We start from the raw sequence: 18,420 nt of genomic DNA, 5'->3' as shown, positions 1-18,420 counted from the left end.
AAAAAATCTTCAAAATAGTCATAAATTTAGTAAATTCAGTAGTAAGTCAGAACTGTTTACCTGACCAAAACCTAAGGCAATTCCTCATTTAGATATAATAGCTGTCTACTTGGGAGTGATTTAAGATGCATAGCAGACCGTTTTCCCCCAAATCACTGTCCGTGAAGTGTGACATTTTTGACATTGGCATCACTATTTGATAGAAGTCACCTACCTCCAGAGGGTCTGTGTTAAAATGAAGATCAGTCAGTTTCCTGGTGGACTACAGTTTCAACCATTCTCATTCATGAACACTTTGGCAAAGATTAGCTAGTTAGCAATCTCACAGTAAGGACCATAATGCAGGGACAGAAGTACAGGTAAGTTTTCAAGCAGGTGAGAGAGGAAGGAAAAATTCAGGACTAGTCAGGACTATCCCTGGGTGACAGATCTGAAGACACCTGCAGGGCAGCCTGACTCTGAGCATGTGTCCTTAGGGTGGGGTGATTGATGGTGAAAGTGGAGAAGGGAAGAAGGGGTTGGAGATGAAGGTGACCTGGGGATACCGCATCAAGACTTCCTAAGTGACAGAACTTGAGTGTTGTGAGTTAATAACCTTGGCTGTTGAATGAGGTTTGAAAACAGCTTACTGTCTGGCTTAGGTTGAGCTTCAGAGAGTAAATGACGCAGTCTCAAATAACCTCCTTGGAGAGACACTTGGAACAGGATGCTGCCCATCTCAGGATGAGTTGTTCGTCACCCCCGCCACTGAGAACCTATGAAATAAAATAAAATAAGGGCTATCACATTTGTGTGTATACACAACTGACATTGGCAGGTGCACAAAAACCAGATTGCCAGTTTGCCTCATCTGAAATGATTGGCACAGTCAAACACATTAACTGTTCCAGGTGAACTTTAGTATTTTGAGTTTCCTTCAGTTACTCTGTTTAGGGATATAACTTAGCAGCCGCTGCTGGAATTCTTTAACCGATGCTTTGAGTTTATGCATGTGAAGGAATGTTTCCCATGTCTTTCTTTCTTTAATTTCTGGACATTTCTTCCTTGTTCTAGGATTGTAAATGACTGACCTCAACTGTAATATTATTAAATCAGGTACAAACTGGAACATGGACATCTTGACATGATTGCAAAAGAATTCGCAAATGTTAGCCCTTGATAATTTTTTTGAAAAAACTTTTGTAGTCTGCTGAGTATTTTCTGAATCAGTGTAAGGCTCACTTCAGAAATCCTTTGGGAGAGTGCAGTTTTGAACACTTATTTTATGAATTAACACTTCTTGACACACGTGATGGTTCTCATCCTTTCTCTTACGGCAATTTCAGTAGTTTCTGCTCAACTTCTAATGTTGTTGCAGCTCACTAGCTGTTTCATAAGTGATTGGGCAGGGCTTTTTTATTTTGATTTCCCCATTTTATTTACAAGGAGGTCTCACATTAAGGAAGCATGATACATGACAATCAAATACAGTAAAAATCCGATTAATTTTGATTTTATTAAGAAATGCATCAGAGGGGTCCTTTAAATTGTGAACCCCTTTGGTTATACTTAGGTTCAGATTAGTTAAATTTCTTTTTAGTCACATTTCAGAAACAGATTTTTTCACAGAATGAGGCACACCTGTAAATTTCCTTTTTTTAAAAAAATGTTATTTCTATTAACTCTAGTTCTTAACATTTGATAATATTCTGGGCAATTTACTTTCTGGATTGGAACATTGTATAGTGAAAATGAAAGATCCAGATTCTATTCTGCAGATACCACTATTTATTTTACCTTGAGCTAGATACTTTATCTCTAAGAGTCTCAGGTTTCTCAAATGAGGAAGATAAGTCTGATGATGGTCACTTTCAATATTAAACTCGTATGCTTCAGATTGGCATACTGGAAGTGGACCATACATGACAAATTTGAACTTGAAGCCACACAGAAAAAAAACTATCCTGGTGTCCTACTTATCTCTATGCTTCAGTGACTGATTTTTTTCACGAAACAGAAGCCTCCGTGTTTTAAAATATGCAAATCTTCTCTTGTCAGCCTCAAAACCTTTAGGTTTTTTTGATTCTTTCTGTCTTACCCTAATATACGAATACACAGTGAGTCCCGCCACTTTGATCTTTACTATGTCTTTTACATCTTTTTTCCTCCCTTATTCATTCTATTAATCCCATTAATCCCTGGCTTAAAAATTCTCAAGGATTAACTATCAATTATGAATTAAATTCCAGATCTGGTGTTCATTGCCTGGTTTTAAATAGGTATTTATTCTCTATTTATTGATCAATCAATTAATTAATTAACCTTCTAAATGATTTCAAAGTGATCCTTCATTCTTATCATCTGGTGCCTTGCAGGTTTTATAGTCTGTTGATTTTTTCCCCCTAGAATTTTAGGATTTGGGTAGGGATGAACGGGAATTAGAATCTGTACTCACATTTCCATCTTGTATTGAAGTCCCTCTATTTATTTATTTTGTTGTCCTCTCACTAATATACCTGGTCTGAAATGACTTGTTTCTTATTCACTGTGAATTAAAAACTAGGACAGAATTTAAAGTTTCTTTGTATAATTAGAATATCAAACATATTAAACCAGTGCCTTTAGTTTTGCACAAGTGCTAAATTATTAGCTTCTGACCTCAATGCCTAAGGATGGCTCCTTATAAAGCAAATAGAGTTATTTTCCTCAAAGCTTAGATTTACTGTTCACTTCTCAGTTTGGGCTGTATTCTGGATAATTTTAATCGCTGGAAATCTACCTTGTGAATATTTCACCATTTCCAGTTTTACCCACCTTCTCCATTCTTCTCAAACCCTATGTGATATCTTGGTAGGGTTGGCTGCACAACTCTTCCTGTTCTATTGTAACATAGTTACATTGTCATTCCTAAGAATCTCCACCATATCAGCAATAATTAAGTTAGAAAGAGAAAAACAAATACCGTATGCTAACACATATATATGGAACCTAAAAAAAAAAAAAATGTTCATGAAGAACCTGGGGCAAGACAGGAATAAAGACACAGACCTACTAGAGAATGGACTTGAGGATACGGGGAGGGGGAAGTGTAAGCTGGGACAAAGTGAGACAGTGGCATGGACATATATACACTACCAAACGTAAAATAGATAGCTAGTGGGAAGCAGCCGCATAGCACAGGGAGATCAGCTCGGTGCTTTGTGACCACCTAGAGGGGTGGGATAGGGAGGGTGGGAGGGAGAGAGACGCAAGAGGGAAGAGATATGGGGACATATGTATATGTATAACTGATTCATTTTGCTATAAAGCAGAAACTAACACACCATTGTAAAGCAATTATACTCCAATAAAGATGTTAAAAAAACAAGAAAACAAAAACAGAAAAAAAAAAAAAAAGAAAAAACAATGATCACTTTCCCCACCCATTGTTATAATCCAACAGCTCCAGATTGGAATTACATGGTAAAAATAGCACAAGACAAATGAACACACAGTACTGTTTACAACTGTCAACAGCAAACAAAAAAAAAACCCTGATTCTAATGGAATAGCTGAACGTTTCCATGTTGCCAATGCAATAGCATTTGTCTTTCAGACATACTGGTATTTAATATAGTGGCCCATTTAAATTAAATTGTATTTCCTAGTAAATAATGCTTGGAAGTTAATTTTTCTCTTTTTTTCAAAAGATCCTATTTCTGAGAAATAAATACCCTCAGTTAAAAAACTGAGTCATTTGCCATTGATGAAGTCTTGTCATGTAGTAACTAGGGTGTTTGAGGCTTTCCCATTGCACTGGTGGAACTTGTAGGGCAAGAACAGAATAGAGAAGACTTTCTTTAGATTATTGAGTCATCATATGTACTTAGTCCAGTGTTTGGCACTGTATTTATCTGAGTATTTGTTGAACGAGAATGAGTGAAGGGCTTATTGTAGAATTTGATGATGGACACCTTAGAGGCATTTTCCCTAGAAAAGTATCATTGAGATATGATCATCCGAAGCTTTAGATGAACATAACAACCCATTCAAAGAAGATTTATGCAGATCTTAGTTACACGCTTATTCATGTTTTCATCTACCAAAATGTTCTGTATTTCTGTATTGGTTTTAAAGTACATGTGTCACCCATGGCAGTTGATAGACAACTGGCTCAGTGATTATCAGATAGATGTTATGATAGGTTTATTTTTCAACCCTTGTTGTGAGTTACTTTATTTATACTTTATTCACATGGGGTATTGTGGAACAAATGTTAGAAGATTTTTTTTTAATATGTATGGATTTAGTGTCCTTTGGAAATATAGAATTTAAGCCTTGAACTTGATCTGAAGAACACCAATATGGTTAACTTATTTCTGAGACTGCCCACAAGGATCCAGTTTTGGGGGTGGATAATGTGAAGATATGTCTCTAATGAATGGGCTTGACTGAAACACAAAATTCATTTGACAGTATATGAGAGAAAAGTGGTCTAATTTCAAATTAAATCAGCCATACCCCCAAAATCTTCTTTTTGCTTTTTTTTGAGCCTCTAGGTCATCTTCGATTGTTTTAAGGAACAGGAACAAAAACAGGAAGGGGAGTGAAATTTATTAAGTATACTTTTTTTTTTCAATCTTAAATGTTAATCAACTAGGTTTGGAGAAATTAAGTAGCTTGCCTAGATGACCAAGCCTACCAGATTTTTCTGACTCAAAAGGCTCCAAGGTGAATGCCCAATTTTCAGAAATTGTCTGAACAAAATAAATCCTAAAATTTCACATTCATACTAAAATTATTTTAAAATAGAAAGTTTTCTTTTAAAAGAAGCCCAGGCTAGAAAAAAAATTATGTTCATTTAAAATTTATTTATCATACAGCACTTTAAAGTGTATAGGAAGTGAGTATACACTAAGATGCAAGAATACCGTGTTTTCTAAACTGCAAAATATTATTATGAGCAACCTAAACAATTTTTGGAATTTTGATAGAACTTATGAAAAATGTACTTTAGGTGGCTGCCTTCCCAGTAGGAAGAATGGAACAGAGTGTGAAGACCCTATTTAGAAAGATGTTGCTAACATACCTTGTCCACTTTGCAACATGGAACTGTTTACTTACCAGTGTATTTTCTTTGATCCCACAGTTGTTATTAATTGTGATTGGGGCTGTGGCGGTAGTCTCAGTTTTACTACCCTACATCTTCCTAGCTACAGTGCCAGTGATAGTGGCTTTTATTCTGTTGAGAGCCTACTTCCTCTGCACCTCACAGCAACTCAAACAGCTGGAATCTGAAGGTATGATGCAGCCTGTGCAACGCTCACCTGGGAAAATATCACAAGAGCTATTCGTGGATATTTATCTGTGATTTATGTACCTTTCCAAAATTTTTTTCCCGTTTTTAATCTCTGGCATTATATGACAATGACTTTTAAAAACATCTATTTCAACTGTGATCCAGGCTGTCTCTGTACATTCTCATCATATATAACTCTCTTGGGTCTCATACTTTTGTTATTCATTAGATCTTAAGTATTATTATTGAGAATTTGACCTTTGTCTTCTTTCAGATTTAAAATATAATGTTAAACCACAAACTATCCCCCCCCCCAAAAAAAGTATAAGTAGGAAAAGGAAACAGTAAATTATAAAGCACACATAGATTGTTTTTATCAATGAATGACCATGTGACTTCGTTTTGATTTTAAAACAAGTATATAGAGTCTTAGGAGGCTTGATGTATATGATATCCATTCATAATCATATAAACTAAAATTTGAAAACATAGTGCTACTATTACTAAATGTTTGTCTGTGTTCCCAAATGATACTGGACAAAATTCTTCCCTCTGGCTTGTTTTCAGACACCTTTCCTTTCTCTCCTGGGGGTCTGCCTTTTTGTGTGCCCCCAAACACTGCTTGAGCTCTTTGGGAAGCACATTGTTCAGTAACAGCCTTTGTTTGGGTGCATTTTCAGGGGATATATTTCCAGTGTGTTTCTGCATTGAAGGTTATTTGCTAAATTAAGTCACATAAACTTTCTTAATTGAGGCCTTGAATAAATTGCCTCAAAAGAAAAACATTTTCTCTGATTAATTTAGGATTAGTCAGATAAACAATGCCCAGTGGTAGCCAAGGAATATGAATAAATAATGGCAGTGATTTTATAATAAGTTCCCATCCATGGTAACCAAGTAAAAAAGAGGGTAACTCATTAAAAAAATAACAGATTGCGTCTATTCAAAGTACGGCACCAGAATGAAAAGCCTTTTTAACCAATGACATTTGTTGTTTGGTTATTCTTTAAGCCACTCTTTTTAAAGTAAGAATTTGCATTATGTGGTCACATGACTTGCATTGTTTTCTATGGAATATTTCACAGGCAGAAGTCCAATTTTCACTCATCTTGTTACGAGCTTAAAGGGACTATGGACACTTCGTGCCTTTGGACGGCAGCCTTACTTTGAAACTTTGTTCCACAAAGCTCTGAATTTACATACTGCCAACTGGTTCTTGTATCTATCAGCACTGCGCTGGTTCCAAATGAGAGTAGAAATGATTTTTGTCCTCTTCTTCATTGCTGTTACCTTCATTTCCATTTTAACAACAGGTACTGTGGACTCCTTAACTATTTAGCTAAGCATTTAATTTAAAGCTTTGCCAACCAATAAAATGCTACATTCTTATAGGTTAAAAATTTTAGATATCTTTAAATCAATTTTTTGAGAGTTTATTGATCAAAAAATTTGTTTATTGTTGAATGAATGATTTCTTTGAATTAGAGATGTATGCAGTTGAAAAACTGAGATACAAGGAGTGTCAGATAACAAATCTGTGATTCAAAGAAAAAAACCATCTCATGACTCTCATTTTGATAAAGGATCTTGGCTTCAAAAGTAATAGATCTCTTTATTAAAGAACTCTCTGGATAGGGGAAAAGAAACATCCAAATTTATATACAGGTACACACAAAATCCCCCTCCCTGGTAAGTTTTGTTCTTTTAACCACCAGTTGGTGCAATTTGTCATCCTAATGTGAACTTTGCATGGTGAAAAACTGCCATAGAAGTGAAATAACTTAGGTGAAAGTGCCATATTTTTCAAATACAAATGTTCTGAGTTTTAGGATCTTTGGGTGAAAAACGTAAAATATTTCATCGTAAGTAAAATGAAAACCTATATAGACAAGTGAGCTCTTCTAATTAAAAAAGGTGAATTACTGAGCTATAAGAAAGGTTGAAATATATAGACAAGTGAGCTCTTCTAATTAATAAAGGTGAATTACTGAGCTATAAGAAAGGTTGAAATATCTTATATATGTGACTGTGGACAGAGATTCAGAGTGACTGCCAAATCTGAGGGGTCGTTTGGTTCTAAGGATAGAATCCGGATCAAACAAAATGAAGCGCGTGTTGGAGAATTATAGGAGGACCTCGTGGAGCACAGGGCGGTAGGCACACGGAGCCTCCAGGGAAAATGGGACAGGCGTGGAGAGTCAGACTCAGAGCTTCCCGTCTCTGGAGACCGGATGCCGGCCGTGCCCATTCCTTCCTCTGGCTACTTCATTCATCTCTCTTTCTCTGAAGACTGGTTTCCCTGATGTCCCAGAGCTGTGCTACAGTGACCTTATATGGCCTCTCCATTCAGGCCCTTTGAATGAACAGCTGACTTCCTCTGTCCAGTTACCAAGTATGGGCAAGAACCGAAAACAGGCTCATTTTGGCTGAAGGGTCCACCTGCCATCCACACAGGTGCCGCGAGAGTAGTGGATTCCCCGCCTTCACTGTTCTCTCAGCCTAGGGCGATGGGAAATGACTTTATGAAAGGACTATAAGGGGGCAGGCAAATGAACTAAATCCTTAGCAGTACAGTAATTTGGGGCAACTTTAAAACAAAATAAAATTTCTTTTGTGGTTCAGGATTTTTAAAAAATTTTGCCTTTAATTAAGTTATTTGAAATGGGATCCAAGAGGGCTGAGTGAACAAGGATTTGTTAACAGTGAATTCAAACCAATATATCATGTGCTATAACATAATGGTTAAGGATCTGATTGAGTCCCGATTTACCAGGCATGATAGTCAAAGCATTTCGCAATCAGTATAGTTCAGGACCTATCCATTAAATCAGATGCCCACCCAGAGTGAATGTTAGCCACACAGCTAATAACAACCCTGCCTCTGCTGGTCTTCAGCTGTGGTAACTTGTACACTTTAATTAACTTCTCTAAAGCCCTCATTTTCCTCATGTGTAAATAAACATAATAATAGTACCTATCCCATAAGTTTGTGGTGAGTATTAAATGTGATAATTTGTACAAAACACTTAGTGTAGTGCCTGGTCCATAGTAAGCACCTGAAAATCTTATATTACTTATTATTGTTATTATTTTAAAAATTTTATCTTACTCTCATCTTAGTCTTCAGAATGAGTAATATATTGGGGCCCTGGATAAATCTCACCTATTTAGAATAAATGATTTAGTATTAAAAGCACATACCTGCTGTCTATGGTTTGTCTTCTGTTAGAGGAATTGTAGAAGCAAAAATTTCAATTCATAATAATGGGATGAATTATTTCTCCCAATTTTAGAACCCTATGGCAGTTTTATCATGCATTACATGTGCAAGGACTGACCCTCAATTGAGACTTGATAACCTAAATTTATAATAATTTAAGAACATTCTTATTAGAAAAATTTTAGGGCCATGAATAGAGAGTATTTATGAACTTTAATTAGTGGTCCCCTCTAGCCCTTAAAAACTATTTACTCTAATTAGACTTTTAAGTATTGTTCTTCCTGGGTGAACGAGTCAATTTTATTTTAACATAAAGAGCAGTTTTCTCTTTTTCCAAATGGCAGACCCATGAGTTCTGACTTCCCCATGAACCTCGAAGTTCTTTCTTCCCAACAGCATCTGATTGGCAGAGAAAGTCCGCCTCACAAAGGCATGAAGCACATCTAAACATTTTCTGGATGCTGCTCACACACATATCTCTCCTACTTTTGACTTCTTTGTAGAGGAGCTTATTCAGACAGACACAGGACTTTTTTTCCATTGTCCATTGTAGTCTTTGAAGGTATTATTACTTACAGAGTGATAGTAGAAGGGATAAAAGTGATATTTACCCAACACCAACATCCCCTTCAATATCTGAAGCATTTAAAAAAGGGCAACTCTTTCCTAATAGTCAATCACTCTTTGATTTAAAATGTTGGTTGAATACTTATTATATACAGGGCATATTATTACTAGTGATACATGCTGTGGGGATCTGAGATGAAAAATGGTTAAAACTGGCACAGAATCAAAATGTAACTTTAATATGTGCCCTCTTCTAGGAATACATAAAGTGGTTCACAGAAGAGAGAAATAGCATAAAGTTTGTTTATATCTTTTTTCCACCTGTAGGTGAAGGAGAGGGAAAAGCTGGGATTATTCTAACTTTAGCCATGAATATCATGAGTACACTACAGTGGGCCGTAAACTCTAGCATAGATGTGGATAGCTTGGTAAGTATTATTTTTTTTATATTCTATGAAAAAAAATTCAGATGAACCAAAAAGTGTAGGTAGTAACATAAGGGATGACTATATACCCAGACCCAGCTTAAGAAATAAAACACTGCGGATAAATTGAAGGTCACTATCTATCTCTCATTAAACCCATAACTCTTCTTTCCTCCACATAAATAGCCACAATCAAGATCTGGTGCTACGGTGAACATTCTTGCAGTCTCCTTGCCCAGGATTTTTCTAGGATAGCCATCCAGGAGTGGTATTGGTAGGCCATAGAATTCACCCACGTTCAACTTTACTAGATGGTGCCAAATTATTCTAAGATCTGTTGTACCAGTTTAACCTCCCATCAAGAGAGTATAAGAATTCTCAGAGGTCCATAGCTATGACATGCAACACTTGATATTGTCGGACTTTGGTTTAATTGAAGTATAGTTGATTTACAACACTGTGTTAGTTTCAAGTGTACAGCGAAGTGATTCAGTTATATATATATTTTTCAGATTATTTTCCATTATAGGTTATTACAAGATATTGAATATAGTTCCCTGTGGATACAGTAAATCCTTGTTGCTTATCTATTTTATATATAGTAGTTTGTATCTGCTAATCCTATACTCCTAATTTATCCCTCCGCCCCTCCCTTTCCGCTTTGGTAACCATAAGTTTGTTTTCTATGTCTGTGAGTCTGTTTCTGTTTTGTATGTAGATTCATTTGTATTACTTTTTAGATTCCACATATAAGTGATAATGTAGAGCATCTGTATTTCTCTGACTTACTCACTTAGTATGATATTCTCTAGGTCCATCCATGTTGCTGCAAATGGCATTATTTCATTCTTTTTTATGGCTGAGTAGTATTCCATTGTATATATGTACCACATCTTCTTTATCCATTCATCTGTCGATGGACACTTAGGTTGCTTCCATTTCTTGGCTATTGTAAACAGTGCTGCTGTGAACATTGGGGTACATGTATCTTTTTGAATTAGTTTTTAACTTTTCCAGACGTATGCCCAGGAATGGGATTGCTGGATCAAATGGTAGCTCTATTTTTAATTTTTTTAAGGAACCTCCCCATACTGTTCTCCATAGTGGCTGCACAAATTTACATTCCCACCAGTAGTGTAAGAGGGTTCTCTTTTCTCCACAATCTCTCCAGCATTTATTGTTTGTAGACTTTCTGATGATGACCATTCTTGTCAGACTTTTTAATTTTGGAAATCTGATGGGTGTGAAGTGAATGCTGAGGAGATAGGGCAGCTTAATACATATTTATTGGCCATTTGAGATTCCTTGTCTGTTAATTGCTTGTTCATTTCGATTGCTCATTTTTCAAGTAGATTGGTTTTTTTCTTAATTCATTTGTTGGAGTTTATGAATTCTGAATCAGTTGTCACTTGTATACATTTCAAACATGGTCCTCCAGTCAGTGGCTTGGCTTATAGTATCTTTTGATGGAAAGAAACTTTAAGTTTAATGAAGTTAAATTTTTCAATATTTTCCTTTATGTTTTGTGCTTTTGGTATCTTTTTAAGAAATCCTCCCCTATCTTGGGTTTTCAAATTTATCAGCATTACATTTTTCATAATATTTTTCATATTTAAAATTTCCACAGTCTTTTTTTTTTTGTGGTAGCTCCTTTCTCATTCTTAAGTGTTTATCATTGCCTTCTCTTTTTGCTTGGTCAATATTGTCACATATTTATGTAATTTATTAGTGTGTACAAAGACCATATTTTGGTTTTGTGATTTCTCTTGTTTTGGTTCCTTGGAGTGCAGAGCCTGCAGTAATGTATGTGAGGTAACACTGTGTCCAGGGCACAAATCCCATGGCAGCAAGAGTGAGAGATAAATGGAATCAAGGCATATTTCCTCTTTTTATTTAAAAAACAAATGCATAGTTTTCATCAGATGGTATAGTTGGTCTGGATAGCTTCATCATCAACTTCTATTAGTCTAGCTGGAGTACTGTATTCAAAATCAGACATCCAGTACTGTATTTGTGGACGGTCTAGAAACCCATGCTGGGAATGACTATATAACACTTGTTATTACCCTTTTGGCTTAGGTTCTTTTTCTTATTGTCTGAGACAGTTGGCATGTTCTCAAAATGCACACATTCGTTCAGCTGTGAAATTTGTATAATCAGTTCCTGTCAGAACAAGTATTGTTATAAAAAATACTTCTATAGGGAAAAACCAAACCTTTTCATTCCCTCTTCTTGTCTATGTGACTTAATATTTTATTTAACCAAAGCATTGTAGTAATTCATTGAAATGTAATTTAACCTTAACCTGATTTATAGCAGGGTTTTTTTCTTTTCCTTCAACATCATTTTTTTTGTGAGTTTGACCAGCTCTTTTTAGTGACGCCATTCATCTCCTCACTTAGCTCTTATGCTTTTGGGGTTGAGTCTTGTAAATGTACTTTAAAATGTTTCTGTTGGAAGATAGCAGGAAGATAGTAAGTAAATATTGTGCTGGCATCTATTTAATTCTTTGTTCAAACTTTCTACAACTTTGACTTTACGATTAAAATCCTCATGCACTTCTCTTCGTTTTCTTTATCTGAAAGCATCTCTTTAGCTCGTATATGCACAATTCCTTTCTCTTTGTCACATTAATTTGCTTGGTTTATGTAACAGCCTCTACAGCCTCTCTTTGTTTGGTGTCTGTTTTGCATGTCTAGTCTCCATTAAAATTTCTTTCAGGCATTTTTATTTCTCTAGTTTTTCACATGGTCATCCTGGGCTTTGTGACCTGTGCTTTGACATTGTTTCACCTCCTGGCATAAAAGGATCTTTGCAAAAAACTATTATGTTCTAATACAGTCTATGGAAAGTATCAATATTTGCATTTCATCATATTTTTTAAAGTCGTTTTCTTTTCTTTGAATATCAAAGTGATCATGTTAGTTTTCATTTCCCTGCCAAACAGCACAACTGGTCTTTCCTGGGCCTTTATCTAGTTATTAATTCCCATCTTGCTGCTTCCACCCCTGCAACTGCTAAAGTTGTCCAGTAATCTGTTGGTTTTCACCTAGCATCTGTTGAAAGTAGAAGGGGAGAGAGCTCTGCCCTCAAACTTCATGTTTACATATATGTTAACACTAAAGGTCCTTGTGACCTCTGAAGTGAAAACTCACTTTACTTTACTGAGTTCTGAAATGAATTTAGACCTGAGTTTAAAATGCAGTAAACAGGGTGTTTTGTTTGACACACACTTTTAGTTTTTCAGTACAAAGGTACTCAGAAAAAAATGTCTTTAGACTTGGAAAGAATATTTCATTTATGCATCTGGCTGGGTTTAGGCATGAACAAAGAGTCAACCGTCAACAGAAATATGAAGTTATAAAAATGGCAATATGACTTTTCTTCTACTGCTCATCCATTGCTTAACCCAGGTGCCTAGCTTTCATTAGCTTTCAAACGGTAGAGGTAATATTTGGAGGATAACACTTCCTCATCACAACCTCAGGTATCTTTGCATTTATGACTGACTGCACATCTCAGATGTTGGCACTCAGAACTGGTCAACAACCCTTTTATTACATTTTCCTAACAAATTCTCTATTTTATTCCCTAAGATGGTTCTTTCCCACCTTCTTGTCTCTTCTCAGGTGCTCCAATAATTCCACCCCCTGCATTCTCAGCCAATGACCTTGCTACATACTATATAGAAAAAAACATGCAACCAGAAAGAATTCCCTCCTTTCTCTCCACCACCCTTCTGCACCACTACTCATATGCTCCAGTGCCCTCTGTGTCTTCGCTCCTGTATAAAGGCCAGTGATATGCGATCAACCCCTCTTTGTGGGACCTTTCTCCCTAGCATAAAACTACCATCCTGGGAAGCTGCTGCATAGCACAGGGAGATCAGCTTAATGCTTTGTGACGATCTAGAGGGGTGGGATAGGGAGGGTGGGAGGGAGGCTCAAGAGGGAGGGGATATGGGGATATAGGTATACATATAGCTGATTCAGTTTGTTGTACAGCAGAAACTAACACAACACTGTAAAACATTTATACTCCAATAAAGATATATATATTTAAAAAAAAAAAACTGCCATCCCTTGATCTCCAGCTAGCACTCCATTTCTTTGACCAGTTTTCAGCAAAAATTCTTAAAAGAGTGCCTGACTCCATTCCTCCCCCCTCCCCCTTTCTTTACATAACCTGCTTCATTTCATTTCCATCATCCCCAGCACTCATGACCAACATCTTTCCGGAGCCAGCATCTTTGTTTCTCTCAACCTCTCAGCAGTTACTTATGCCATGGACCATCCTTCTTGTGATCCTTTCTTCTCTCGATAGGGTGATGCTTCTCCCACCTCGTTTTCCTCTGCCTCTCTGGTTCCTCCTTAGTTCTCTTTGCTGGCCTCTCATCTTCTTGCAAAGTTCTAAACATCAGCTGTATTCCAGCCCTCCTCTATCTACACTTTCTCTAACTGTTATCTAACTCCATGCTTCATAAATCATCTCTCAATGCATTGCACATTATATCTCTAATTTAGACCACTCCCCTGCCCTCTAAATATATATCCAACTACTAACTTGACACCTCCCGGTGTTTATAAAACACAGTGATAGAATGTCTTCCAGTAGACTTGACATTTTAAGGCATAGTTCTTGTTTGGAATCTCCTCAAAATATGCTTGCAGTATCAAGAGACCATTAAAAGTGAACGAAACTTCTACCTGCTAGTTTGTCTAGTTTTATATAGCAGTTTGGGAAAAAAATCATCTGAACATTGTCACCTTATGAACAGCATAGTGTGATAGGTTGTGAATAACCCCAGAAATTTGTAAAATAGTAAAATTATCAGAGTCCAACTTAATAATTCCCACTAGAAACCTCCATGTTAAGGGATTTCCAATTATTTCAATTGATATCACAGTGTTTTAAAAACTATTATTTCTGATTCACTCTTCATTTTAACATGAATAGCATGTATGTCTCTATTCATTTCAATTGTGTATCTCATACTATTCTGTAGATAGGATGAAAAGAGAAGTGTTAATTCTTTTTAGCTCCATTCCTCACGTACTATATGGATTATAGGTGTTATTGCTAGAGCTGTTATCTTAAAATTTTTGTGTCCTTAATTAACAAAGCTGTATGCTTATTTATTTTATTTGGATTCACAAGATGCCTGCCATTTTTAGTACCATAAAGCTTCTCTGTCTCCTATTGTTAGCTACTTAAACATTATATATCTTAAATAGGCTGTGCATACCTAGATTTTTGCCTCCATGAATGAGTGAAAATTAAATAAATAAATAAGAGGTAGAAAGGATGAAAAGTGATGAGGTGATGTTTCAGACTTAGTGCTTATCAAGCCGTTTGGTGACTAGTGAATTGCCCACACTCATAGTCTCATTGTTTGAATGAGGCAGTTGACAATTCATCTGTTTTCAGGGCTGTCTACATCCTAGTGGGCACAGCTAAAAGATCTGAGCATATGAATAGTATCCACTGCCTTAATTCACCAATTGCAGCAGCAGATAAGCCATCCCTGTTATAGAGTGTGTTCCTAATAACACAGGAGTATGGGAGCCGCCGGGATGAGCAGGGAAGACTGTGCCTCTGTACGGTTCACAGTTAGATTCCAGTTAATGAGTTTCCAGAAAGTTCTTGCAAGATTGATGTAATCTGAGAAGAGTTTTCTGTCAATAGAAACTCCCTCTGTTTCTCCTTTGTCCTTTTATTGACCGTGTTTATTTTGGGTTCCAGTAAAGATCAAGTGACTGATTGTACAATGACCAACAAGAAACCTGATGGGAGGAGAAGTGGGGAACCTGCCTTTTCTTCAGTGCTCCTGATGCCTAATTCTATTGCATTGACAGTAGTTTCTGCCATGAGAATCTGAGGGGAGGATTCACTCCTCCTATTTTTTTTTAACCTCCTTTTAATGTCCTCTTGATAACACCTTTCTTTGTTTTTCTGTTCTCATGAGTCTTTGTGGTGTAGTTTCCACTTATGACCTCTGTCCCAAGACTTCTTTCCACCCAGCCTTTCTATTTCCATCCTGCAAAGTGACTTTCTATTCTGTGTTCCACTCTGGCCCTACCACCAAGAAGTTGTGTGGCCTTAGGCAAGTCATAACCCACTTGAGGGCTTCACTTTTCTCTTTTGTAAATGAAACAGTTTGGTTAGAAATTTTGTAAGCTTCTGTTAGCTCTGACATTCTCTTCTGAACCTATGAAAGATTTCAAGTCTTGATTGGCATGTACGCAGGCACAATTCCAGGTGCTCTCAGGAATCACACGTATCTGCCACTGTCCCCGAATGCTCATGTCCAATGATTAGGTCATTCACCGCTGCAGTTGTCAGAGCTGATAAAGAACTCTGAACCAGTGTGTTACTAGAACCAACAAAGACAAAGAAAGCACCATTAAGATGTTCTTGGGTCTTGAATTAGTAGGAGAGGCTTATGAGAACCTGAAGGGATTGCGGGAGTGTGGAAAAGTTTGGAAAATTTGTTGAGCTTTGTGCCTGTCACTTTAACTTCCTGGGTTTAGAATTTTTCATTTGTACCGAGAAGGAGTGGATTAGAACAGAGGTTCTCAACCTGACAGCGTATGTGGAAACTTTATAAAGATAGAGATTACTCAGGGTCCTCTAAGATTAGTTAAAGCAGTTCTCTTGGTTGGGGGCAAGGTGACCAGGCATGATGTCTGTCTTTTAAAAAGTGTTCCAGGTGATTCTGGTATATCTAGACTTGAGAATCACTGGATTAGATGGTCTCTAAGATTCATTTTCACTCCAGTTTTCTGTGAGTCATGACACGGAGTCAGAAAACTTTGTCTATAAAGGGTTAGATAGTCCTTTTTTAAGCCTTGTGAGCTATGTGGTCTCTATGACAATTATTCAACTCAGCCTTTGTAGGGCAAAACTAATGTAAACAAATGGATGTGGCTGGATCTGGCCATTGGGCCATAGTTTTGCTGACCTCTGGTCTATGGGATAGAATTTACTTTGGAACTGAAAGACCATCAGCAAATTATTTTTGTCCTGTATATCAACCAATGACACATATAATTCTGTATAAGACATATAAAGGAAGGTGCTTAATGATAGAGAACTTGGGGAAGTTGCACTATCTCAAAATTAAGATGCTTAGAGAAAATCAAAACCTTAGGAAAATATTTTGATTTGTTGTTCTGGATTTTGTTTTTTAGTAAATCTTCTCTTCTTGAGATTTCCTTTGAAGTATGTTTAATGGATACCACATAGACCCAATTGCATTCACCAAGCACTTACTGATGGCCTATCATGTGCTTTTAAAAAACGTAACACCAGAAAGAGTTCAAGTTTGAGTAGTAGATTCAATAAGTGATATCAGACCTTTTCAGACAGGTAAATTTGAGAGTCTTCCTTTGCCTATTGGCACTTAGTACCTTGATTATTGAAGCTCTTACTTATTGAAATAGGCACAACATATTTGATACCTCTACGTTTATTTAGGATATGTCTTTTGTCATTCGTTGTAATGTGTTTTCTTTCTCTTTCTCACTTCTTGCAGTCAGAAAAAGTGACATTGACTTGCCATGTGATTTGCCACAAGTTAAATAGCAAGCTATAATAATTTCCAAAGGGTTAGAATTTATAGTATACTATAAGTAACTCATTTATGCTGTTAATGATTTATAACAATACAGTTCTGATTGACTTTTTAAGAGCTCTAGGAGCATAAGTAATAGGTGCAGAACGATAGACCAGAGTTTCAAGAATATGTTTTGGGCAGAGTCTGTTTCCATGATAACCATTATCTCTTAAGTCTATATGCATGGCTTAAAGGTTATGCCAATGACTCTAACGTGGTCTTGGGCCTCAGGTCTCTAGTTAGTTGATTCTGAAAAGCATTTAGTTTGGGCCTACCAGGAAGAATCTATGATTTAAAACACTTTAATCCTCCCTTTCACGTACTTCACGTTTTGAAAATTTCTCTTGCAAAATGTGTGGTTTTTCACATGTCACTCTTCTAGATGATTCTCTTCACATTTATTTCTTATAATCTTCCTATAACAACCAGTTATGAAAACTCTTTACAGTGTTGCCAGCCAGATCTCAGGCTTATGAAATATATTTTCTATCATCATGGCTTTTGGGGTATTACAGCATGTAGTTTAGGTGTTAATGCACAATTTTGATGTACTGGTTTCCAAATGGCCAAAAGGATGAAAGGAAAAAGAGCAATATTTTGTGAGGGAGAGGAGTCTGGCTTCCTGACTTCCCCTAGAATAGATCTTTAAGCCTTTTCTTCCCTCTTTGTTAACAAAAGGTGGAAAGGAAAATCAGGAATCATTTTTTTTTTTCACTAAATATATCTGTTATAAAGTTGAGATGAGGCTGTGGAGCTGTCTTTTCCCAAAAGACTCTGTTCTCCTGCTGCTTAGATTAGTAATTTAGGCCAGCGGTCCCCAACCTTTTTGACACCAGGGACCGGTTTCGTGGAAAACAATTTTCCACAGACGGGGGGTTGGGGGGGTTGGTTCAGGCGGTACTGTGAGCGATGGGGAGCGTCAGATGAAGCTTTGCTCACTGGCCCACCACTCACCTCCTGTTGTGTGGCCCTGTTCTGTAGAGGGGCCGCAGAACTGTAGAGGTCCGCAGACTGGGGGTTGGGGCCCCCTGATTTAGATGCTATCATAAAGATAATGAGATTCAGTTTTAAAGATTGACTCAGGAGAATTTTTTGAGCATAATAAATTTAAATAATCAAGCCAAAAATTTAAAGCAGATGCTACTCAAGCAAAAATCCCACTTCATTTTAGTTAAACTCCAATTTTATAGAAGTCTGTGCAAAGTATATCAAGTTTTCCTCTTCATGTGAGGGAAGGTTTGATGTTTCAGTGCCTGAGTCTCATTTTGGCTTCATCATTTACTTCTTAAAATCTAAGACACAGTCTCCCACCTAAGCTGGTAATGGCTACGTTGAG

At 36.8% G+C, this 18,420-nt stretch overlaps 1 protein-coding gene across 3 annotated transcripts in view; it reads left to right on the top strand.

Annotated features, from left to right (window-relative positions):
- The window catches only part of CFTR (CF transmembrane conductance regulator), a 195,621-nt gene that overhangs the window by 131,905 nt on the left and 45,296 nt on the right, over positions 1-18,420 (top strand). For 2 of the 3 annotated variants that reach the window (XM_057550593.1, XM_007195128.2), the window contains 3 exons: positions 5,108-5,258; positions 6,343-6,570; positions 9,372-9,472. The exons of the other annotated variant lie outside the window; for it this stretch is intronic. In XM_057550593.1, coding sequence (XP_057406576.1) covers positions 5,108-5,258; positions 6,343-6,570; positions 9,372-9,472 — 480 coding nt within the window. The remainder of the gene's footprint in view (positions 1-5,107; positions 5,259-6,342; positions 6,571-9,371; positions 9,473-18,420) is intronic. 3 annotated transcript variants of the gene reach the window in all.

This window comes from Balaenoptera acutorostrata, chromosome 7 (genome assembly GCF_949987535.1).
Source record: "Balaenoptera acutorostrata chromosome 7, mBalAcu1.1, whole genome shotgun sequence".
NCBI lineage: Eukaryota > Metazoa > Chordata > Mammalia > Artiodactyla > Balaenopteridae > Balaenoptera > Balaenoptera acutorostrata.
Note: the sequence above shows the minus strand (reverse complement) of the source record. Positions and strands in the feature narration are given on the sequence as shown.